This window comes from Callionymus lyra, chromosome 13 (genome assembly GCF_982586985.1).
Source record: "Callionymus lyra chromosome 13, fCalLyr1.hap1.1, whole genome shotgun sequence".
Classification (NCBI taxonomy): Eukaryota; Metazoa; Chordata; class Actinopteri; order Syngnathiformes; family Callionymidae; genus Callionymus; species Callionymus lyra.
The window spans coordinates 2,293,325-2,314,520 of NC_141830.1; the positions used below are offsets into that span (position 1 = coordinate 2,293,325).

Sequence of the window (21,196 nt, forward strand, 5' to 3'; positions counted from 1 at the left end):
CAGTGGCAGGCTCAGGCACCCCCAGTGTAGGACGGAGCGTTATAGAAGGTCCTTCATCATCCATTATTTTTATTTTATTTTATTATCTCTTTTACTATTTCTTTTTTTTCCATGCACTTTATTTTCATTGTCCTGCTGCTGCTGTTGTGAAAGTGTGTTTCCCCTCTGGTTGGGTCACCTCACCCTCACTGCTGCCCGCCTCAGGACCTGCCCCACCTTCTTGTGCCCCCCCCAGCTCCACAGAACCACTTCCCAGCTTCACCTCACTCCAGGTACAGGATGTACTTCGGAGGATTCGTCCAGGGAAGGCTGCTGGTCCTGATAAGGTGTCTGCTCGACTGCTAAAGACCTGCGCTGCTGAACTAGCTGAGCCACTCCAGCATGTCTTCAACCTCAGTCTACGGCTGGGGAAAGTACCAACTCTGTGGAAGACTTCCTGTATCGTTCCAGTCCCTAAAAAGATCCGACCGAGTGTGCTGAACGATTACAGACCGGTGGCACTGACTTCGCAGCTGATGAAGACACTGGAGCGGCTGGTCCTCAAACATCTCACGCCACAAGTCCAGCACGCGCAAGACCCCCTGCAGTTTGCCTACCAGCCAGCAGTTGGTGTGGAAGATGCCATCCTTCACCTCCTGCATCGGACCTACTCCCACTTGGATAAAGGAAGCGGTTCAGTGAGAATCCTGTTCCTGGACTTTTCTAGTGCCTTCAACACTATCCAACCCACTCTGCTGCAGGACAAACTGACTAAGATGCATGTGGACCCTGGTCTGGTCTCCTGGATTACGGACTATCTTACTGATCGACCACAGTATGTCAGGCTGAAGGACATCAAGTCTGACACTATGGTGTGCAGTACAGGAGCACCTCAGGGGACAGTACTGGCCCCTCTCCTCTTCACCATCTACACTTCAGACTTCTGCTACAACTCAGAGCTGAGTCTCGTCCAGAAGTATGCTGATGACACTGCCATTGTTGGATGCATCAGGGACAACAGCGAAGACGAGTACAGGAGTCTGATACGTGACTTTGTGGACTGGAGTGAGAGGAACCACTTGCAGCTGAACACCTCAAAAACCAAGGAGCTGGTCTTGGATTTCGGGAGGTCCAGGACAAAGCCACGTCCAGTGTCCATCAGAGGCGACGAGGTGGAGATAGTGGACAACTATAAGTACCTCGGTGTGTGGATGGACAGTAAACTGGACTGGTCCTGCAACACAGACCATGTGTATAAGAAGGTTCAGAGTAGACTGTACTTTCTGAGGAGGCTTCAATCATTTAACATCTGCAAGAAGCTCCTCTGCATGTTCTACCAGTCTGTGGTGGCCAGTGTCCTGTTCTATGCTGTGGTGTGTTGGGGTGGAAATGTGTCCAAGAGGAGTGTCAACAGGTTGGACAGGTTGATCAGGAGGGCTGGTTCTGTGGTTGGAATGAAGCTGGACTCACTGGTGACAGTTGCTGAGAGGATATCATTGAACAAACTACTGTCCATCATGGATGATGACAGTCATCCTCTGAACACTGTCATCAGTGAGCAGAGAAGCAGAATGAGTGCACGAATGCTCCTACCCAGGTGCAAAACAAATAGACTCAGGGACTCATTCATCCCTCGGGCTATTAAATTGTACAATTCTGAGTTCGGGGGCGGAGTGGAGTGAAAGTATCTGGATGTTCTGTTCCATGTTAGTCTTTGTATCTTTGTCTTTGTTGTTTTTCTTTCCTTGACCTATGTCCTTTGTCTTTGTCTTTAGACTTAGATTGTGTCATCTTGTTCTTCCTCTTTATGTTCTTCTTATTTTATTTTTTATGTATTATTTTTTATTGTTTATGAAAAATTGCTGGCTATTGGTAAAAAACAATTTCCCAAAGGAGACCTCCTGAGGGATCAATAAAGTTTTACCTTACCTTTTACCTTACCTTACCTTACCTTACATGTTAATTGAACTGAAAAAGACTGGCGTCCTGTCCAGGGTGTCCCTCGCCTCTTGCCTGAAGAAGCTGGCATAGACGCCCACATGCAAGAGAATAAACAAGTTTATAATATTTTAGATTATGTTGTAATTAATTATTAATTATTATTGGGGGCGTCATAGCTCAGATGGTAGAGCGGTTGCCTGCAGTCCAAAAGGTTGCAGGTTCAGACAAGCTTGTGTCGTTGTGTCCCTGAGCAAGACACTTTACCCTGATTGCTCCTGATGGTAGACTTGGCGCAGACGTGCAGCCTACTCCCATCAGTATGTGTGAATGGCTGTCAAAAGCACTACCGAATTTCCCCTCGCGGGACAAATAAGGGATTTAAAAAAAAATAATAATAATAATAATTACAAAATACAAAGTTTTTAAAAAGATATAAAAACTTAAGAAAATACAAGAATATCTGGGTGTTTTTTATTTGACACTGACTAGAAATACACACAATTTAAAATACATGTTTAAACACAACATAATTAAATGGTTTCTCACAGTTGGAGCAACGAACTATGAGACGATCTTCTTGACGTGAGAGGCTGTAAAGTGAGGTCGTAAATCAAAATTCCTGGCAACAGGTCGTACGACTTGAAACTTGAGAACACGCTGCTCTCGGGACTTGATAAAAGACTCAGTCAGTGGTACAGGTCTCTCAGTGTGACAGACGAGCTCGAGCACCTGACGCTGATACACATTTGACGGACTATAGTAAGTGTCAGTGACAATATTGAGCTGAAGGTGATTTATGCCCTTAAACTCTCATCTCCTGCCTAGACTGAGATCGCTGACCATGGCTGAGTACAAGTTGGCAGTAACGACCGGGGACTTGAAGTACTCGGGTACAATGGACCACGTGTTCGTGACTCTGGTCGGAGACGAGGGGCAGAGTGAGCGGACTGAGCTGGACAACTATGGACTGGACTTCATGACTGGGACAGTAAGTTCTGACTAGGTTTCTTCTCTGTTACTGTGAGAACCTTGATTTAATATAGTCTGGAACATTAATGAACGCCATACATTTAATTGACGACGATGTCTTCACCTCACAAACCTTGATCTTTGACAATGTCTTATACTTCAAATATGATTTGATTATCATCAGAAAACCAACATATATTGTGTGTCTCGTCTGTAGAAGCAAAACCTGTACCCTGCACGGGGACCCAATGATCTGAGCCTCCAGGTGAGTTCCCTGGTTTCTCATATTTCTGCTGTGAATGAAAGCTAGCCTGGGAAACGATGTTCCTTCACTGGTTCTTTAGTTATCGTCTTCTGAAATCTGGGATCTTAAGGAATCAACACTGACTATAATTCACGTTTGTTTGTGCACTCTCATGGATTTTTGTTGGGACAGGACTTGAGACTGTTTCACTTGGAGTGGGAACAGATTGTATTTATTACAATCCCTGGTTTATTTGTAGCTCTGACCTGTTGAGATGTTGCTTTAAACCTGCATCAACACTTTTGGTTTGACATCTGACCCTTGATCAACCTCAGGGTGGGTACTATGTGGTGAAAACCCCCAAGTCTCTGGGGAACCTCCTTCTGATCAAGGTGGAGAAGGAGGCGTTCTTCTTTCTGCCAGAAGACGAGTGGTACTGCTCAAAGATCGTGGTCCAGACTCCAGAGGGGGATTCTCTTCTTTTTCCCTGTTACAAGTGGATATCGCGACAGACGCAGTTGGAGCTCCGAGGAGGAAATGGTCAGTATTTGTTTTCTGAAGCTAACTTTGTAGCTACTTAAACGTGTTTTTTTTATTCCAGCCACCAGAGTCTTTGAGGAGAACAACCCTCTCCTGGTGGAGCACAGAAAGAAGGAGTTGATCCACAAGAAGAAAACATTTGAGTAAGTTTCTTTTTAAGGTGTCTGCTGAGATTTACAATAACAACTGTTTGTTTCTCAGGTGGAGAGTAACAGATGACGGAGTACCTCACTACAGTCCTCTCGAGGTACCTGAGATACCTTCAGAAATTCGATTTACTCCATCCAAAGTGTCTGAAATAAGTCACACAAGAAGGCTGACGTGAGTATTTTTGACTCATTTGCACTTTTATTTATGGTTGAATTAACACTTCTTTCTCTAGTGGCTTTGAGCTCAAGTTAAAAGGGCTGTTGGCTTCTAAATCAAAATGGGAGAGCATTGAAGACCTGAAGGAAATCTTGTGGTGCAGAAGGACAACCACATCAGGTACTTAGTTGGTTAACGCTGTTTTTGTCCATATCGGGCATTAGTGACCTTGAACGCAGACCTACTTGTCAACAGCTAATCTGCTAAAATCCCAAAATACTAAAGAAAATAAGGGGAAGCGAATTAACTACGTGCCAGTTTTGGAAGTGAGGTGGAGTTATTGGTGAAAGCAAAAATGCTGAATTTGGACTTTTTGTTTTGTTTACACTCTTACCCATATGGTCAATTTTTGGCCTACAGACCGTTATTCAAATGAACCTTGGTACGACATGCCACATTGTTCAGAAAAGTCTTGTGATCCGTGCAAGTTACCATGGAACATCCTGCAGTGACCACGTGTGACAGGATTCTTAAGAAGCTCTTATGTGCAATGATCTTCTTACGGGCGCTCTTAAGAACGATGAGGAAGAAAGAAGTGTTTCCAGAATTACTCGTAAGAAGATATTTGACAGAAGGAATTGTAAGATTGAGCTGAATAATCACAGCCTTCTTAGCGACCAAATGCTCAGTAGTCAAGTCGCGTCAGGGAAATGTGTATCGTCCACATCATGGAATAATAAAAGCATTGTAAAGCGCTCATAGCTGCAGACCACTGTGGCAGAAACAGACTAGATAGTAGAGAAGAAAAATCCAACACCCATATTTCAGTGCTCCTTCTTAGCGGAACCCTTCTTAAGAACCTTCTTACGTCCTAAAGAACAATGGAATCTGGTAAACGTGGTGGGGTTTAACTCAAGTGTTCAGAAGTTTGGGTGGATTGTAAATCTCTTTCAATTTCTCTGAGTCAACCCTTGGTCCCAATGTTACTGGGTATTTGCATCAAACCAGTTCCTCCTCAACCTAATTATTGGTTTAGTACAACAACATCAAGATGCAGCCAAAAAAGACGCATGGGAAAGGCGCCCTTTAGCAGTCGTTACAGTGAATCTTGGAATCTTGCGCAGCCAGTTTAATCAGAAACTTGTTCTTAAGAAGGAACATTTAAAACGACAGCTTCAAGATGAGAAAAAATAATCTTTGCCTGGAGAAACCAGTCCCATGTGCTACAAGTCTTTGTGCATGAAACCTGGAAAATCTGTATAAACAACCAAAGTATTGCCTAAATGTCTCTTAAAGATAATTGAGTCATCTGCTGAAGAATAGAGCAGCTGCAGGATCGAACCAATTAGATTAATGCAGAAAAAGGTTTGGACACCCTTTGTGCAAATTATCCATACATTTAGGAAAATAAAGTTAAACAAAAAGTTAAATTCTGTAAAACAAACACAACAGAACTATGCTTTTGTTTGCTTGTTGTTTGTTTGAAACAAAAGTCTATAACTACCACTCTTATCTTGAGCAGCAATTCCTTCACGAAAAAAGACCACAAAAACTTAAGAACCTAAGAAAACTTCAAAATGCAATTGAATATCATATTTAACTCTTTGTCGTCTAGAGTACGTTACCGAGCACTGGAAAGACGATGAGTTCTTTGGGTACCAATTCCTGAACGGATCCAACCCCATGGTCATCAAACGCTGCACAGAGATTCCTTCCAACTTCCGAGTCACGGAGGAAATGTTGAAGCCGTTTCTGCGAGACGGCAGTTCTCTGCAGAAGGAGCTGAAGGTCGGAGTTTGATTTCCTGGATCTCATTTTCTCTGGGATGTAACCATGTAACAATTTATGCAACCAGGACGGAAATTTATTTATCGTGGACCACAAGAAAATGGAGAAAATAATCACAAGAATCCAAGACGGACAACGTATGCACGTGGTTGACGGATTCTGTTTGTTCTACTTGAACATGAAGAAACAGCTGATGCCAATAGCGATACAGGTAAAAACCCACCAACGTGCTCTATGACTAAGATTCAACAAGTTAATTTTCTCTGCAGCTCTATCAACAACCCTCTGAGAAGAACCCAGTCTTCCTCCCAAGTGACAGCGACACTGACTGGATCCTTGCCAAGATGTTTATCAGAAGTGCTGACGCGATGGACCATCAGATAGTCCATCACCTCATGAACACTCACTACATGGCGGAGGTCTTCACGATCTCCACCCTCCGTAACCTGCCAGGGATTCATCCTCTCTACAAGGTAATGATAAGACAAAGGACATGTTTATCAAGCTGAAACCGGTGAGTGGAAGTAGGTTTTGAGGTCGGGTGCAAATAAATAGAAACAATAGGCCACGTGATGGTCTCCACTTAGGCTGGCAAAGCTTTGGCAAGTTGAAGAAGAAGAAGACGAAGAGAAAAGGAAAGAAATGAAGAAAATGTTTGTGTGTTCTGTTGACATCTTGAAAAAAGGGATTGTATTCGTGAGATATGTGTTGTTGAAACACCAACAACTAACATGGAGCATTGCTCACACAGGTTTTGTGACTTGACAATATCTAGAACTGACTCTAAGGAACCATCGAGTGATCTGGGACACCCTTTTACTACTATTTGAAAAAACCCACTGATCAAAGAAGAAACCTTTTTTTCAAGCCAAGAGGTGTCAACATCACAAATCAACAATGGACAGGTTTGAAGGTATATTGCAAAACTCCTTTAGATAATAGACGTACTTCGCAAGCAGGAAGAGCTAACATCAATTAAATTTTATTTCAAGTGTCTTATCATAACAAAGTTATCTCAAGACACTATACAGTTGAAATAAGACTATAGTTGATTAAGGAAAAATAGATCCCAGCAATTCAACAAAGAGCAAGAAACAAAACACTGTACAGTGAGCTATGGCGAGGAAAAGCTCCTTTTAGAAGCAGAAACCTCGAGCGGAACCAGACTCATTGTTGACGGCCTGCCGCTTTGAACGGCTGGGAGGAAGGATGGGGGGGTAGACAGATGGATAAGGAGAGGAGTGAGGGAAATTATAGTGAGAAAAAAAAAAGAGGAGAGTGTAGGAGGGTCCATGGAGGTGCTGGAGAGAACTCGGGATCTGATGACGTGGTGAAGATCCTGGATCAGCAGCAGCTCTGGAGGTGGAGCCCTGGGGCTCCGGGAGAGAAATAAAAAGGTGTTTAAACTGCACAGGTGATGAATGTAATGCAGAAAAGAAGGATATACAGAGCTGGTGTCTAAAACTCCTCAAGCATTCTCAGCCTATAGCAGCTAAGATAAACAGTTTTGTTAGTTATAGCAGCTAAGATAAACAGTTTAGTTAGTTATAGCAGCTAAGATAAACAGTTTTGTTAGTTATAGCAGCTAAAGATAAACAGTTTAGTTAGTTATAGCAGCTAAAGATAAACATTTAAGTTAGTTATAGGCTTTATCGAAAAGTAAGGTTTTAAGATTGTTTTTAAACATAGAGAGGGTGTCTGCCCTCCGGACTGAAGCCGGTAGTTTGTTCCACAGCAGAGGGGCTTGAAAACTGAAGGCCCTGGCTCCGAATCTACATTTAGAGATTTGTGGTATAACTAATAGATCAGAGTTCAAGGATTGAAAGGTCCTTGAGGGTTGATAAGTTTGGATTAAATCTTTAATGCATGTTGGTGCTAGACCATGTAAGGCTTTATAGGTTAGGAGAAGGATTTTAAATTGTATTCTAAATTCTACAGGAAGCCAATGTAGGGAAGACAGTACAGGTGTGTTCGCGCCTCTTAGTCTTAGTCAGGACACGAGCTGCAGATGAATGAGCTGAAGATTCTGAGAGACTTTTTAGAACATCCTGACAGAAGAGAGTTACAATAGTCTGGAGGTAACAAAAGCATGGATGAGCTTCTCAGCAGCATCTAAAGGAAGGAAGTGCCTGATTTTTGAAATGTTACAAAGGTGGAAGTAAGCAGTCCGTGAGATTTGTTTTATGTGTGAGTTAAATGACAAGTCCTCGTCAAAGCATACACCCAGATTCTTTACAGTGGTGCTAGTAGCAGGAGCAAGTCCATTTTGTAAAGCTAGATCATTAGTTAATGATTGTCTGAGATGTTGCGGACCAACTAGTAAAACCTCAGTCTTTTCCGAGTTCAGTAGGAGGAAGTTTTTGGTCATCCAGGACTTGATATCTGTAATACAGGACTGTAATTGTGTAGCTGATTTCTTTCATCTGGCTTCATGGACAAGTAAAGTTGGGTGTCATCAGCATAACAGTGAAAGTTTATAGAGTGTCTTCTGATCAAGTCCCCTAGTGGGAGCATATAGATTGTGAATAGTATTGGACCAAGAACAGAACCTTGTGGGACACCATAGCTGAGCTTAGTGTGTGTCGATGAGAGGTGGTTGACATGTACATAGTGCGTTCTATCCGACAGGTAAGATTTAAACCAGTTAAGAGCAGTTCCACGAATGCCTATATGGTTTTCTAGCCTAAATAAATAAACTAAAAAATCAGGAAACATGTTCAATGATTTAAGGATTTTGTTTACTCTGAACAAAAAATTTAAGGTGTGAAGGCGTTAAAGTGCAAGTCAGCAACATTACTTTTACTGGGATTTCATTGCAGTAGCATCTACCAAAACTTTGTATCATCTGGTTGATTTTAAAAATACTGTTTTACAGTTCATTTTTCATTTTTTGCTACTTTTGAGCAGTGACCTTGAACAGAAAAAAGCAGTGGTTAGAATCCATAAAAATGAAAAGAAGAATGAACTTAATAAATCGTTTTAATCCAGATGAAATCATTTTTCTTTCCTTGTCCCATCATCAACTTTCTCTGAACTTTTTTTCTTACAGAAAGACGGACAGACGTATAATCTGCTGCCGTTACTGCTGAGAGTTTCAAATGACCTTCTTTCTCTTCTCTCTACAGCTTCTTATACCACATTTCCGGGGAACCCTTAATGTGAACGCAGGAGGCCGTGAAGCTCTTCTTGGACCAGGCGCACCTCTCACAATTGTAAGGACTCAACGGCATCATATAAATGTTAGCCTTTAAAAGTTGTCCTAATTCTTGCGTGTTTTTGTAGTCTGCGCTTGGGGTCGATGGCGTGAATGAGCTCATGAAAAGGTCTCATGCTGAAAACACCTACAGCTCCATGTGCCTGCCAGAGAACATACCAGCACGAGGCCTGGAATCCATCCCCAACTATTACTACAGAGACGATGGGCTGAGGCTGTGGGACATCGTCAACAGGTACGATGTTTGACAAGTTATGTCATAGCTTTGGGATGAAGTGGGTTTAGAGTCTTAATATATGTACTGTGTCTATTATGAAGATCTTCACAACCATTTTTGTTTTTAATGGAGCAGCTTTGTAAGAGCGGTAATAGAACACTTCTACACCTCTGACAAGGATGTCCAAAAGGACACTGAACTCCAGGATTGGATCCATGAGTTATTCGTCCATGGCTTTTTGTCCAGAGAATCCTCAGGTATGAAATGCGTCGCTATCACTGGGTGGCAACTGATACCGACCATTGTGCTGACCTGTAAACAGGGATACCTCGCGCCTTCAGTGCAGTCGAGGAAGTGATCAAGTTCGTCACTATGGTGGTATTCACCGTGTCTGCGCAACACGTTGCTGTTAATGGAGGCCAGGTATGATATTCGAGTTGTGACAATTGTCTAAAGTGAAACATAATTACTCCGTTCCAAATGTAGTTTGACTACCTAAGCTTCATCCCGAACGGTTCGCTCCTGCTGAAGAAGCCACCTCCCTCCGTCAAAGGGCAGTCTACCATGGAGGGCATTTTAGAGACCCTCCCAAACATTGGCGAGACGGTCACATTTGTGGCAATGGTGCGCCTGCTCTCAGAAATATTCACAGATTTCGTAAGTTCGTCGCACAAGTTTATGGATTTTTTCATCCACACAGATATGCTGATTCTTACTTTTCTGTAGGTACCTCTGGGTCAATATCCTGAGGAACGATTCAACGAACCTGCTGTGAAGATGATGATCAATGAGTTTCAGGCAAAGTTGTCAGACTTCAGCGAAGCTGTTGACTCAAGAAACAAGCAGCTGGAGGTCCCGTACACCTACCTGAACCCCGTCAACATCGAGAACAGCACGACCATTTAGAAAGAGGAAGTGCATCAACAGGGCTTTCTTGCCATGTAAATAAGTGATGCAGCAAGAGTTAAACCATGTTTAAATCAAACTTCAGGGGAGTTAAGGGGCTTAAGGTGGCTTTGACCAAGATACTACTTATTATTAGTATTAGTATGAATGAAATTAATCATGTTTATACTCCAACATGTCAATCAATTATTTGTTTGTATTTCATTAAAGACTTGATTTAAGATCTCTTTGACTTCACAAAAATGTCTCACAAGAGTTTTCTTTCAAATAAATTAAATATTAAGATATTACTTTAACTTTACCAGATAGTTTTCAACTGACTTACAAGTCACAGGCAGCAGCATGGTTAACCTACAGTCCAGTTTGATCTTATTCACTCAGATGTTTCATAAAAGCCAACACATGGAGATGCTAGGCCTTCCTTGGCTGCAGTTACACAAACCCCAGATTGATTGGACATCCTCCTCCATCTCGGGCTGGAGTGCCTATTGTCACTCGTGCTGTCCTGGTTCAGCTGCTCCTAAGACTGGTACGCCTAATATCTGTTCTCTGTCTCCTAGAGATAGTTCCAAGAATCCTCCTGAATATCTTGACCTGAGCGAGGTATTAAGCAAAGATAAGGCGTTGACCCTACCTCCTCGCTGGCCTAATGATTGCTCTATTGAGCTACTTCCTGGCGCCCCACTTCCTACTAGCCATCTGTATAGTATGTCACGTCCCAAACAGGAAGCCCTGGAGACGTACATTACAGAGTCCCTTGCAGCAGGTCTTATCAGACCCTCCTTCTCTCCACTTGGAGCAGGATTCTTATTTGTCTCAGAGAAGGAAAAGTCCCTACGTCCTTGCATAGACTATCGTGGAGTAAGTGTCCGATCCCCCTAATTAATAATATAATAAAAATAAATAAAATAAGCTCCAACAGTTACTCGGGTTTGACAATTTTTACCGTAGATTCATAAGGGATTATAGTAAGTTGCTGCTGCTTTAACTAAACTTACTTCCACCAAGCATCTCTTCTCCTGGACTTCTGACGCCGACATTGCCCTCCGCCAATTGAAGGAACGATTGTCCTCCGATCCAGAAACCACCAATCCAGATTCTTCACTCCAGTTCATTGTGGAAGTCGACGCTTCAGACACCGGCATCGGCGCAGTTCTCGCTCAACATCCCCTTAAGCTAATTAGACAGCGCTTCTGGTGGCCACGTATTACTCAAGACGTTAAGGAGTTTGTCGCTGCATGCACCGTCTGCTCCAGAAACAAGTCGTCTTACTGTCCTCCAGCTAGTCTCCTTCAACCTCTCCCTATTCCGAGTCGACCTTGGTCCCTCATCTCTGGAGCAGGTTTCTATCAGACATTCATGTGAAGAATATTTACTGGAGCTTCAGTAAGAGTCAGTGTAAGAAAGACATTTCTGTGAACATTTAGTTACACAGTGTAAATCAAGGAGTTCATTGTTTATTTGTAAATACAATAGTCTTCACTATTTCAGAGACCATGGTAAAAACACAAGAACATCATAGTTTAATTAACAAATTAACAGCAAAACAAAGAGTGACACGTAAATTATTTGCTCTTTTTCTATTGAAACATGTTTAATTAGTTTAGTGTTATTTATACGTTTATAATAAACTTTATCATTAACAGTTCAGATCTTCTCTTGCATATTTTTATCATTGATGCCACCGTTCGCTTTGGTGCAGTTTCGTTGAGACATACTTTCCATGTCCTTCGTGACTCCACACAACAGGTCCTGCTTGGGCTGGATTTCCTGACCAAGAACAATGCTTTGCTGGACTTGGATAAAGGCATATTATAACTATGGGACATTCCGGTGCCGCTTTTGAAGACTGCTGATATGGTTCCTGAATGCTGCAACGTATCGGTGGCCAATGTGAGTACGATTCCACCCTGGAGTGAAGCTTTTGTTCCAGTAAATGTTTGTCCATCAGGGGGGGGGAGTCATTTGTTGAGGAGTTTGAAGGTTACATAGAGCCCAATTGTCCTGAAAAAATGGGAGTGGTAGTAGCCCATACAGTTAACATGGTCAGAAAGGGGGTTACTATGGCTCGAGTTCTGAATCCTACAGCTGAGGCAATTGAGCTAAAAGTCGGATTCCATTTGGGCAAATTCTACGCGGTTGGGTGTAATGAAGTAATGACCCCTGAAATCTGTTCAGTCGCCGGTCAGCAGGAGGTGAACAGAATCCCTCTCAACCTCGATGATTCAGCCCTGACTCCAGCTCGTAGGAGTCAACTATCGACTTTACTCTCTCAGTTTCCAGACATATTTTCAGGGAATGTGAGTACACGGGGTAAATGTTCCTTAATACAGCATCACATCAGGACAGACTCTCCACCAGTAAATCAGCGGGCTTATAGAACCTGCCCAGGAAAACGGGCAGAGATCGAGCGCCAGGTAACTCAACTGTTAACTGATGGTCTGATTGAGGAAAGCTCAAGCCCCTGGGCTTCTCCTGTGGTACTAGTCAAAAAGAAGGGCGGCAAGTGGCGGTTTTGTGTTGATTACCGGCGGCTCAACGCCGTCACAGTGAAAGATTCGCATCCACTTCCCCGGGTGGATGACAGTTTAGATTCTCTAGCAGGGTCGTGCTGGTTCACCACACTGGATTTTTCAGATGGATATTGGCAGGTTGAAGTGGCTGAGGAGGATCGTGAAAAGACAGCGTTTACCACAGGAAGAGGCCTTTATCAATGGCGCGTAATGCCCATGGGGTTGTCTAACTCCCCAGCCACTTTTCAACGTATGATGGAGTTGATACTACGTGGCATTCCTTGGCACATCTGTATGGTCTATTTAGACGATATTTTGATTTACAGTCGGACCTTCGAGGAACACATGACACATTTGAAGCAAGTGTTGTCTAGAATTCAAGAAGCAGGCCTTCGATTGAATCAGCAGAAGTGTAATTTTGCTTGCGACCAGGTCGTATTCTTGGGTCATACGGTGTCCAGACAGGGTCTATAACCTGACCCCCAGAACATAAATAAAGTGAGGGATTGGCCCACACCCCAAACCCCATCTGAAGTGCATGCTTTTGTGGGCCTTTGCTCGTATTACTGGCGCTTTGTTAGGAATTTTTCCCGGCATGCTGCCCCACTTCATTATTTGACTGGAAAGAATGTTTGCTTTGAGTGGACTCCGGAATGCGATGCAGCTTTCTCATATTTGAAACAGGTCTTGACTTCTTCTCCTGTCATGACACTCCCAACTTTTGAACAGCCATTTAAGATTTACACGGACGCTTCTAAGAACGCAGTTGGGGCAGTATTGGCGCAAGACAGTGAGGGACTAGAGAGGGTTGTTGCATATGCTAGTCAGGCTCTTACAGCCACCCAGAAACGCTGGTCAACATTCGATCGTGAGTTATGGGCAGTAGTGTGGGCTGTTCGGGAGTTTAAACATTATGTGGGTTTCTCGTCCTTTACCATTATCACTGACCATCGTCCTTTGTTGGGCCTGCGGCACATGTCATTGGATAACGACCCAACAGGGCGCCGGAGTCGATGGGTGTTGGAGTTGGACCCGTATGACTGGACTATGGTTCACAAAGAGTTTCGCAGCATAAGAATGCAGATGCATTGTCGCGTCGCCCGGGGTCCGAGAGTGGAGCAAGTGCAGAGGTATATGCAGTCTCACCGGCAGATGGGCAAAGGCAAGATGTTAGCGACCCCCTTCAAAGTGACATGGAGATGATATTGAGGCAGAAAGAAGACTCGGACATCAGTACAGTAATTGAGTGGTTAGATAAAGGAAGGCCTCGACCACCGCGACAATTTTTGCGGGGGTCATCACTTTCTCTAAGAAAGCTGTGGGCTGAGTTCAGTAGGCTTCTGATGAAGGATGGGCTGCTGTGTCGCACAATACGGGTGATGCACACTGGGGAATCGAGTACCCAAGTTGTGCTCCCTGCGAAATTGGTACCCGAACTCCTGCAACATTTGCATGGGGGTCCAATGGCCGCTCATTTTTCAGCTGAGCGGGTATGGGAAAAAGCCAGGCAATCCTTTTTTGGCCCTTCATGCTGCGAGACATAAGGCTGTGGTGTGAGCAGTGTGAACCTTGTCAAACTCGCAGGTGTCCAACACCCAAACACAAAGCTCCGATGGGTGGCTCTGAGGTCATGAGACCTTTGCAGAGAGTGGCAACTGACATTTTGGAGTTACCGGTGACTACTCGGGCAGTCAGTACATTTTAGTGGTGGAGGACTACTTTACGAAGTATGTGTCTTTGTATTCACTGCCGGATCAGACAGCTTGCACAGTAGCACAGTGTTTATTTGAAGACTTTGTTCTTGTGCACGGTGTCCCAGAGGTTTTGCATAGCGATCAAGGTCGTCAGTTTGAGTCGGAGATCATACAGAACTTATGTCGGTGGTTGGGGTGAAGAAGACCCGCACCACGGCGTACAATCCCAAATCAGACGGTATGGTGGAACGGCATAACCGTACACTGATTGACCAACTAGCAAAGATTCTGTTGGCCTGCGGCGGTGAATGGGATATGTATGTCAAACAAGTGGCCTTTGCATATAACACCTCAGTTCATTCAACCACTCGTTTTTCCCCATATTTTCTGATGCATGGGCGTGAGGCCAGAGTTCCAGTGGATCTGTTGTTGCCGCCATCCTTGCAGAATGCAAAGACTTTCAGCTCGATATCTGATTATGCCTCATCTCTTATAGGTCGTTTGACAAAGGCATTCAGTTGTGCCAGGATGGCTGCCGCAGAGGCCCACGAAAGACAACAGCTTTATCACAATGAGGGATCACAGTTTAGGCCCTACGGGGTAGGTTCGCTGGTGTGGCTTAACAATCCGACTGAGAGTCGCACCAAATTAGCCCCTCATTGGAAAGGACCGTATAAGGTGATGGAGGTTTTGAATGCTGGGGGGGTTCCGGGTATGGTCTACCGCATTGGGGACCCGTACGACATGAGGGAGGGGTCTCAGGTAGTTCACCACAATCGACTGAAGCCTTATACTCTTCCGTTACATGCTGCTGGACATCCGGCTACTGGATCTGCTGAGGACAGTTTTGAGCAGGAAACGGGGGTGGCCAATCAGTCGCAAAGTTCCCCCTAATGTGAGTCAAGTTAGATCCCGAGGAGGACGAGTTGTTCATCCACCTACATATCTAAGGGATTATTCGATGTTCTAATTGGTTGCATGTGTTATTTGTAAAATTTGTACTGTTCGGTTTAATGTTTCATCACTTTGTTTTGTTGGGGTGTTGTGTGGTGAAGTGCCTGCGAGCAGCTGGAGAGACGAGAGTAAGAAAAGAGAATAAAGACTGTTTGGACTACTGGCATCAAGAACTCTGCGTTTTGCATCATTTGAGACCGCTCGGTTACATCATTATATATTATTTTTTGTATCGAATTGAGGGTTTAAGTATTGACACAATAATAGTTCCAAACAATATATTTAGTTTCTTGGGTGGAGAGTATTTGACGGAGTGAGACGTCATTCTCTCACAATTGAATCTTTGGCATTATTTTTGGACCTGGTTCTGCTGCAGCTGATCCACCATGTTGTTCCGGTTCGGTGTGGTTCTGACTCCTGGGTCGACTGAGCTGGAGGTGTTCGTTTCAGGCTCACGTGTAGAAATGGGTCACTGGGATCCGGAGGACGCGGTTCCGATGACGTCATCGCGGAGTAACACTCCACAGCCGCCACATGATGGCGTCATCACCTCGCGACCATGTCTGGCGGCGCCTTCTGGCCCCAATAAGTTAAAAAACCTTCTCAGGTCTTTATTATTATTTCGGTTGATTTCATTTCCAGCAAGGTTTCAAAAGTGACTTATTTCATTTCCCTTTAAATTGTTTTGTTTATTAAGCTCTATTTTCTTTTAAAGCCGAGAAATTACAGAGAAAAGAGGGAAAACCGAGCTTCAAAAGTCAAAGGTTTGCTTTCTTATGATTTCCAAATATAAATATGATTCAAATATATATTTAGTACAAACAGTTGAACACAAATTCGAAATCAAATCGCAGTATTAACTTTAGCAACTCGTCGGAAGGGTAAACATGAAATCTAAAACGTTTAATGTTAGAAATTTAAACCAAGTTTATATTTTTTAACGTCTATTTTTCTCATCCTTGTGTGAGTTAGTCTCTGTGCTTCCTACTCCCTACTATTTTTAGGCAAAAACCCCAACATTATTTTGTTATAAATAACAGAATTCTAAATGATTACTTTGCACAGCAGAATGACTGACTTGGTGCATAGTTCTGTTGTTCTATTGTTTATTTTGTGTGTTGTTTCCTTCTTTTATTTTGTACTAACGCAACAATGATGATAAAACCGCTGAGTTATGATCATAATCTCAGGTTCTACGAATTGGTGCTCCAGCCTCTAACCGCTTCGCTATTGGTTTACCCCAGAGGCACCGCCTCGTCTCCGAGAAAGCCTGATGGACTCGCAACCCAGCTGGGTGCAGTCCACTTCCTACAAAGCCGGGAAATAACCGCCGCACTTCCTCCAACTGAAAACTCAGAGAGAAGGACGGCTGCTGGGTGACGAGGTTAGAGGGCTTCGCACAAATTAGTAGAACCTGCGATTATGTTCATAACTCAGGGGTTCTACGTCATTTGGTGCTCTGCCCTATAACCTCTTCGCTATTGGTTTAAACCCAAGGCGAAGCCAGATGGGAAAAATGTACCCCCAGCTGGACGCCCCTCCTGAAGCAACATCGCTAGGGCCCTTTCGGCCCGGGATCCACTTCCACTGGGGCCGTGGGCCTCGTGGGGGGCACAGCAGCACAAAAGAGCCACTAAGGCTGCCACCACACCACGGGTGGAATGTGCCCTCAGTCCACTATGAGCAGATCCACCCGCTGCTTGGTAGGCCCAGATAATGGCTGATTTCACCCAAGAGTGATTGTGCAAGAATGAGTGTGACTATTAAAGCAGGAAACACAACCTCCTGTCCAACCTTTGACTCTTGACACAAGAGAAGAGATTCCCTCATCTTCCCGGAGACGTGACGCACGAACACCAGAAGCCAACCAGATCAGAGGTCCAGCGAACCAGGAGCCAATGAGGGGGAGTCGCGCTCAACTTTGACTGTATAAATGCCACTGTTCTGTCTTCGACTGTACCGAAGCACCCGCTAGGTATCGTCACTGACCCAGAATTCTGAACTTGCGTTAGACTCCTCTATCCAAGTCAGAATAAATGACCCAATCTAAGTCTAAAGATAAAGAAAAAAGAAAAATAACAAAGACGAAGATTACAATAGAATAGAATCATACTTTCACTTCACTCCTGCCCCCAAAGTCAGAAGTAAACATTCTATTAACACGAGGAATTAATGAGTCCCTGAGTCTATTAGTGTTGCATCATGGGAGGAGCATTGGTGCTCCATGTGTTCTCTGATGACAGTGTTGCATCATGGGAGGAGCGTTGGTGCTCCATGTGTTCTCTGATGACAGTGTTGCATCATGGGAGGAGCGTTGGTGGTCCATGTGTTCTCTGATGACAGTGTTGCATCATGGGAGGAGCGTTGGTGCTCCATGTGTTCTCTGATGACAGTGTTGCATCATGGGAGGAGCGTTGGTGGTCCATGTGTTCTCTGATGACAGTGTTGCATCATGGGAGGAGCGTTGGTGCTCCATGTGTTCTCTGATGACAGTGTTGCATCATGGGAGGAGCGTTGGTGCTCCATGTGTTCACTGATGACAGTGTTGCATCATGGGAGGAGCGTTGGTGCTCCATGTGTTCTCTGATGACAGTGTTGCATCATGGGAGGAGCGTTGGTGCTCCATGTGTTCACTGATGACAGTGTTGCATCATGGGAGGAGCGTTGGTGCTCCATGTGTTCTCTGATGATAGTGTTGCATCATGGGAGGAGCGTTGGTGCTCCATGTGTTCTCTGATGACAGTGTTGCATCATGGGAGGAGCGTTGGTGCTCCATGTGTTCTCTGATGATAGTGTTGCATCATGGGAGGAGCGTTGGTGGTCCATGTGTTCTCTGATGATAGTGTTGCATCATGGGAGGAGCGTTGGTGCTCCATGTGTTCTCTGATGACAGTGTTGCATCATGGGAGGAGCATTGATGCTCCATGTGTTCTCTGATGACAGTGTTGCATCATGGGAGGAGCGTTGGTGCTCATGTGTTCTCTGATGACAGTGTTGCATCATGGGAGGAGCGTTGGTGCTCCATGTGTTCACTGATGACAGTGTTGCATCATGGGAGGAGCATTGGTGCTCCATGTGTTCACTGATGACAGTGTTGCATCATGGGAGGAGCGTTGGTGCTCCATGTGTTCACTGATGACAGTGTTGCATCATGGGAGGAGCATTGGTGCTCCATGTGTTCTCTGATGACAGTGTTGCATCATGGGAGGAGCGTTGGTGCTCCATGTGTTCTCTGATGACAGTGTTGCATCATGGGAGGAGCGTTGGTGCTCCATGTGTTCTCTGATGACAGTGTTGCATCATGGGAGGAGCGTTGGTGCTCCATGTGTTCTCTGATGATAGTGTTGCATCATGGGAGGAGCGTTGGTGCTCCATGTGTTCACTGATGACAGTGTTGCATCATGGGAGGAGCGTTGGTGGTCCATGTGTTCTCTGATGACAGTGTTGCATCATGGGAGGAGCGTTGGTGCTCCATGTGTTCACTGATGACAGTGTTGCATCATGGGAGGAGCGTTGGTGCTCCATGTGTTCACTGATGACAGTGTTGCATCATGGGAGGAGCGTTGATGGTCCATGTGTTCTCTGATGACAGTGTTGCATCATGGGAGGAGCGTTGGTGCTCCATGTGTTCCCTGATGACAGTGTTGCATCATGGGAGGAGCGTTGGTGCTCCATGTGTTCACTGATGACAGTGTTGCATCATGGGAGGAGCGTTGGTGCTCCATGTGTTCTCTGATGATAGTGTTGCATCATGGGAGGAGCGTTGGTGCTCCATGTGTTCACTGATGACAGTGTTGCATCATGGGAGGAGCGTTGGTGCTCCATGTGTTCCCTGATGACAGTGTTGCATCATGGGAGGAGCGTTGGTGCTCCATGTGTTCCCTGATGACAGTGTTGCATCATGGGAGGAGCGTTGATGCTCCATGTGTTCACTGATGACAGTGTTGCATCATGGGAGGAGCGTTGGTGCTCCATGTGTTCTCTGATGACAGTGTTGCATCATGGGAGGAGCGTTGGTGCTCCATGTGTTCACTGATGACAGTGTTGCATCATGGGAGGAGCGTTGGTGCTCCATGTGTTCTCTGATGATAGTGTTGCATCATGGGAGGAGCGTTGGTGCTCCATGTGTTCTCTGATGACAGTGTTGCATCATGGGAGGAGCGTTGGTGCTCCATGTGTTCACTGATGACAGTGTTGCATCATGGGAGGAGCGTTGGTGCTCCATGTGTTCACTGATGATAGTGTTGCATCATGGGAGGAGCGTTGGCGCTCCATCTGTTCTCTGATGACAGTGTTGCATCATGGGAGGAGCGTTGGTGCTCCATGTGTTCTCTGATGACAGTGTTGCATCATGGGAGGAGCGTTGGTGCTCCATGTGTTCACTGATGACAGTGTTGCATCATGGGAGGAGCGTTGGTGCTCCATGTGTTCTCTGATGATAGTGTTGCATCATGGGAGGAGCGTTGGTGCTCCATGTGTTCACTGATGACAGTGTTGCATCATGGGAGGAGCGTTGGTGGTCCATGTGTTCTCTGATGACAGTGTTGCATCATGGGAGGAGCGTTGGTGCTCCATGTGTTCTCTGATGACAGTGTTGCATCATGGGAGGAGCGTTGGTGCTCCATGTGTTCACTGATGACAGTGTTGCATCATGGGAGGAGCGTTGGTGCTCCATGTGTTCACTGATGACAGTGTTGCATCATGGGAGGAGCGTTGGTGCTCCATGTGTTCTCTGATGATAGTGTTGCATCATGGGAGGAGCGTTGGTGCTCCATGTGTTCACTGATGACAGTGTTGCATCATGGGAGGAGCATTGGTGCTCCATGTGTTCTCTGATGACAGTGTTGCATCATGGGAGGAGCATTGGTGCTCCATGTGTTCACTGATGACAGTGTTGCATCATCGGAGGAGCGTTGGTGCTCCATGTGTTCTCTGATGACAGTGTTGCATCATGGGAGGAGCGTTGGTGCTCCATGTGTTCTCTGATGATAGTGTTGCATCATGGGAGGAGCGTTGGTGCTCCATGTGTTCTTTGATGATAGTGTTGCATCATGGGAGGAGCGTTGGTGCTCCATGTGTTCTCTGATGATAGTGTTGCATCATGGGAGGAGCGTTGGTGCTCCATGTGTTCACTGATGACAGTGTTGCATCATGGGAGGAGCATTGGTGCTCCATGTGTTCTCTGATGACAGTGTTGCATCATGGGAGGAGCGTTGGTGCTCCATGTGTTCTCTGATGACAGTGTTGCATCATGGGAGGAGCGTTGGTGCTCCATGTGTTCACTGATGACAGTGTTGCATCATGGGAGGAGCGTTGGTGCTCCATGTGTTCTCTGATGATAGTGTTGCATCATGGGAGGAGCGTTGGTGCTCCATGTGTTCTCTGATGACAGTGTTGCATCATGGGAGGAGCGTTGGTGCTCCATGTGTTCACTGATGACAGTGTTGCATCATGGGAGGAGCGTTGGTGCTCCATGTGTTCTCTGATGATAGTGTTGCATCATGGGAGGAGCGTTGGTGCTCCATGTGTTCTCTGATGACAGTGTTGCATCATGGGAGGAGCGTTGGTGCTCCATGTGTTCTCTGATGACAGTGTTGCATCATGGGAGGAGCGTTGGTGCTCCATGTGTTCACTGATGACAGTGTTGCATCATGGGAGGAGCGTTGGTGCTCCATGTGTTCACTGATGACAGTGTTGCATCATGGGAGGAGCGTTGGTGCTCCATGTGTTCTCTGATGATAGTGTTGCATCATGGGAGGAGCGTTGGTGCTCCATGTGTTCACTGATGACAGTGTTGCATCATGGGAGGAGCGTTGGTGCTCCATGTGTTCACTGATGACAGTGTTGCATCATGGGCGGAGCATTGGTGCTCCATGTGTTCACTGATGACAGTGTTGCATCATGGGAGGAGCATTGGTGCTCCATGTGTTC

The 21,196-nt window shown here is 45.2% G+C and overlaps 1 protein-coding gene across 1 annotated transcript; it reads left to right on the forward strand.

Moving 5' to 3' along the window:
• The first annotated feature begins 2,601 nt into the window (after nt 1-2,601).
• On the forward strand, nt 2,602-10,504 carry LOC148066964 (hydroperoxide isomerase ALOXE3-like). The gene is made up of 16 exons (XM_087805910.1): nt 2,602-2,679; nt 2,746-2,908; nt 3,107-3,154; nt 3,469-3,673; nt 3,735-3,816; nt 3,875-3,994; nt 4,056-4,159; nt 5,595-5,767; nt 5,835-5,978; nt 6,037-6,240; nt 8,893-8,979; nt 9,050-9,216; nt 9,334-9,455; nt 9,521-9,621; nt 9,685-9,855; nt 9,925-10,504. The coding sequence occupies exons 2-16, from the start codon at nt 2,762-2,764 to the stop codon at nt 10,102-10,104; spliced, it is 2,055 nt and encodes a 684-aa protein (XP_087662036.1). The 5' UTR covers nt 2,602-2,679; nt 2,746-2,761; the 3' UTR covers nt 10,105-10,504.
• The last annotated feature ends 10,692 nt before the right edge of the window (nt 10,505-21,196 follow it).